General features: G+C 35.4%; 1 protein-coding gene across 1 annotated transcript in view; it reads right to left on the bottom strand.

Annotated features, from left to right (window-relative positions):
* The window catches only part of MIB1 (mindbomb E3 ubiquitin protein ligase 1), a 157,222-nt gene that overhangs the window by 29,788 nt on the left and 123,284 nt on the right, over positions 1-4,150 (bottom strand). The window contains exons 13-14 of the mRNA XM_006901063.1: positions 1,732-1,864; positions 471-557 (exon numbers count right to left, since the gene is read on the bottom strand). Of these exons, the coding sequence (XP_006901125.1) occupies positions 471-557; positions 1,732-1,864 (220 nt within the window). The remainder of the gene's footprint in view (positions 1-470; positions 558-1,731; positions 1,865-4,150) is intronic.

Genomic DNA, 4,150 nt, shown 5'->3' with positions numbered 1-4,150 from the left:
CAAGTGGTTGTTCTCCAGATTTCTTGGCACAACTTGGTGAGCACATCCACAGCAGCATCTAATTAGCAGATTTCAGACTTGCCAAACATGTGCAAAAACAAACATCCAGTCTGAATTTTTAATTATAATTTATTCTCAATTAGACAATTTAAGAGGAAAAGAGAACTGTACTTTTAAAAATGAACTGATATATAACTCTGAAATTTTCAGATGTGATATTCTAAGAATCAAGAAATCTGGTAACAAAATGATCCACTTGAAATTACAGTTTTCGTTATTCTATTAAGAATTTAAATGCTTTATGCAATAGATACAAAATATTTGCCCTAAAACAGCATTTTGTACATCCAATTACATTCTTATTTAAAGTCTAGAATCCTATCATCCAAATTAGTATTTTTAAGAGATTATAAAAATCTAGCCAGTTAAAATAAAATTGTAGCAAAGATTTATGTTTACAAGTACTTTACCCTGACAATTTGAGTATGCTGTCGTTCAACAGCAAGGTGTAGGGCGGTTTGTTGGTTCACATTCTGGATATCCAGGTTTGCATTACCCTGAACAAGAAAAACAAATATTATATAAATAAAATTTGACAAGACTAGAGAACATTAAAATGGTAACTATTTGCATGGATGCTTTAACCACTTCCTCCTCCTCAAGGATGCCCTCTCTGGTTACTGCAGTTACTCTCCTAAAGAAGTAGCAACATAGCAAGAAATGGGCAAGGTGGCAAATTTTCAGAAGTATGTCAAGTTAAAAAAAACGGTTATTAGTATTTTCATCTAAAAATACAAAAGACAAAATACAGTAAAGAACTCAAAAACAAAATTATTTCAATCCTCATCAGAATGCAAGAGATAATTAATCTCTTAACTATAAACATTTCCTGAAAAACTCTACTTATAATTATTTTTGTCAGATTTATATACTTTTATGGACTAGTAAGATTGTTATTCCTTGTCATTTAAATAAAGTCTTCTTCATTCAGAGAAAAGACATGGTGCTCGGGGTTGAATGGCCAGCAGAGACCCCAACTGAAGGTCCTGCCACAAAGCTAGTAGACTAGAGAAGGGTCTGAGGCCTATGGAAGGACTGAAAGAACCAGGAAATAAAAAAACTGAACATGTTGTCAGAAGACTAAAGTTTAAAGATTAAACCCTGCTGCTTCTGAGCTATGTGAACTAAAGCAAGTATCAAACCGTTTACTTCATGTCTATTTTCTCAATTGCAGAACGGCAGAGACTAATTTTCAGGATTAAGACAAATAACATGTAAAAATGACTATACAATGTCTGCAATAATGTTTTTTAATACTTGAAACTGAGCACATGATGATTTAAAAGATACTTTTTAAAAAAAGGTACATTTTACCATTCTGTTTGGGTCTTACAACTATTCATGTCCTCTGATTACAACTCTGATACCATCTGTGCCCTTTCAGTTGTCTTGTACAACAGAATTTCTGATAATATCATGCTACATTCTAGAATAGGGGGCTTTCTGGTTTATTATATTTCTTTAGGTGGGAAAGTGAGGTACTTGAGCTTAGCTGGTTTTATTATTATGTTTGTTCTCATATAAATACAAAAAGTATAATATTTTCTATTTTATTTTCCTGGGAAATACTTAACCACTGTGTCTCCAGGATTTCTCTTAACACACGAATGATTAAGGAATAAGTGAATGACATGGTCCAAAGCTGTTATAATTATTGAACTTTGTTCTTACCTGATGTACTAACAGTTCAGCCACTTCTACATGATTATTAAGAGCAGCCAGATGTAAGGCAGTATAACCGTCATCTTTCTTCTCATCCACAATCCAGGGTCTTGGTAATTTAGATAACAAAACACGCATTGCACTGAAAGGCATAGTTGCATAATTAGCCTATTGTATCATTTTCTTTGGAAAAAAAATACATTCAAAAGAAAATTTAGAGATTATATAAAAATACCACTCTTGGAGATAAATGAAAAAAATTACTACTTCTTCATTTCAAATATGCAACTCAATATTTTGCAAATAAACTGTTATATTTGGGGTCTAGAATCAGAATAGAATGGGAATGCAATAAAAAGGGAATATAACAAGAAACAAACAGGTAAAAGTAATTATACTCTAAGAGGAATCACTTTTGGCTTTGTGGATGATCTGCAGATCAATGTGAATAGTATCTACTAATGGAAGGACTTCTGGTGGTGCTGCATTAACATTAGGTTTCTAACCAAAAAGTTGATAATTTGAACTCAACAGCCCCTCGAGGAAAAAAAAAGCAGTGTGTCTGCATAAAGATTTATTATAATCATGGAAACCCTACATGGCAATTCTAATGAGTTAAAATCAACTTGATGTAAGTAGAATAATAGAAGCGTTCATTAAAAATCAAATAATAGAAGTAACAATAATGGTGGGGGAAACATTAAGCATACTATTGAAGCTGATCATAAAATATAGAGCTAAAATCTGACATATCATTAGTAAATTCTGTCTAGATCAAAACAAAATAACAGGCAACTATTAAAACAATTATTCAAAATTTTATAATCAATAACAAATTATTTCAAAAATAAAGGGATCAAAGATGTTAAAGTCGAAGAATAAGTAACATAAAAACTACCAAATAATGACTCTTCCTTAAAGAAAACGCTAGATACCCTTCCTAAAGAGAAACAGAATTAGCAGCAACTTTTCTAACCATATACCAGTAACTTTTCTTAACAGAGTTAATGTAGATAAAATCAGATCTTGAAAAAAAATCCCCTTTATGTATTTCACAACCAAATGCTTTTATAAAGGATTGAGAAGAAAAATGCTAATGTGAATAATGTTCACCTTGGTATGTACAGCATATTACCTTCCTTGTTGTTGTTGTTGTTGTTGTTGTTAGGTACCATCAAACTGACCGTGACTCACAGAGATCCTATGAACAATACCACTGAAAGCTGTCCTATCTTGAGCCAATTTCACTGTCTCTGACACACCTACCCCAAGGCAAAGGTTTAAAGAAATTTTTTTAAGTATCTTTGAAACATTTGTCAAATAGACCATGAAAGGACAAAAAATAACAGGAACATTCTCTTTTGAGTCAAAACTGATTCAAGATCCTAACAACAACAAACTCAGACAATTTCTTCTAAAACAGAATATATGAGATAAAGTTACAAATATGTGAGAGAGCATGTGGAAGAATGTGCATAAACGGAACGTCATTGTTTCTTAGTTGCCATCAGTTCTTCACCTATTGACATAACCCACGGCCACCAAGTTGGAAGAGAATCACAGGTTTCTGACACTATAAATCACACAGGAGGACACTGACCACCTAGTTTCTATGGAGCTGCTAGCGATTCAAACAACCTGAGGCACTGCCTTTGGCTTAACAACACAACTCCCTTCAGACTCCACAGAAAGAGTTCCAAAGACCCTAGGAAATAAATATGGAAGAGAAAGACTGGTGGCGACCTAGAGCCCAGGACCAAGCCTGCTGTGCTCCCGGATTTCTGTGTTCCAGAAGCATCAGAGAGGGGACCTAGGCCCGGCAGATGAACTAGAGACAAGAGTTGGTAGTTCAAGGGCTTGCGCTAGGGTTCACGATGATGGTGGGGGTTGGAGTCCATGCCCATGACACTGCAACTGTCCACTACAGAGCACGAACCACCTACTGCCACCTTCTGGGCTGGGAAAAATCCCTGGGAGACAAGTGGCATGGTTCTGATCTTAAAGGTCTTCTTGGAAGAGGAGCTCAGCAACCTTGGTGACAGAGGAGGATGAATGGCTAGTTTCTACTGCAGCCTTCAAGACCTAAATTACACATCCACCCCCTGTAAGAAATCCTGGTGACACAGTTAGTTAGAGGTGAAGCTGGTAACCAAAATCCACAATTACTCTGGGGAAAAAAGAGGAGGCAATCTCTTCCCCTAAAGACGTACAGACCTCAAAACCCAACCAAAGTGGTCATGAGTTGGAATGAGTTGATGGCAGTGAGTTTGGCTTCCTTGGTTGTTCAGTCATTTTTTTAACCTGTCCTACTACAAGAGTTGTTACTCCACAAGAGCCAACATTGTTCTTAATGGAGAGAGGTTAAAGGCATTCCCTTTAAGAACAGGAACTAGGCAAGGATGCCCACTATCACCTCTTTTATTCAATA

The sequence above is a fragment of the Elephantulus edwardii genome, unplaced genomic scaffold (assembly GCF_000299155.1).
Source record: "Elephantulus edwardii isolate Elephantulus edwardi_28Jun2011 unplaced genomic scaffold, EleEdw1.0 scaffold00307, whole genome shotgun sequence".
In the NCBI taxonomy this organism is placed as follows: Eukaryota; Metazoa; Chordata; class Mammalia; order Macroscelidea; family Macroscelididae; genus Elephantulus; species Elephantulus edwardii.
The sequence above is the reverse complement of the archived record's forward strand: the minus strand, read 5'-3'. Positions and strand labels throughout refer to the sequence as shown.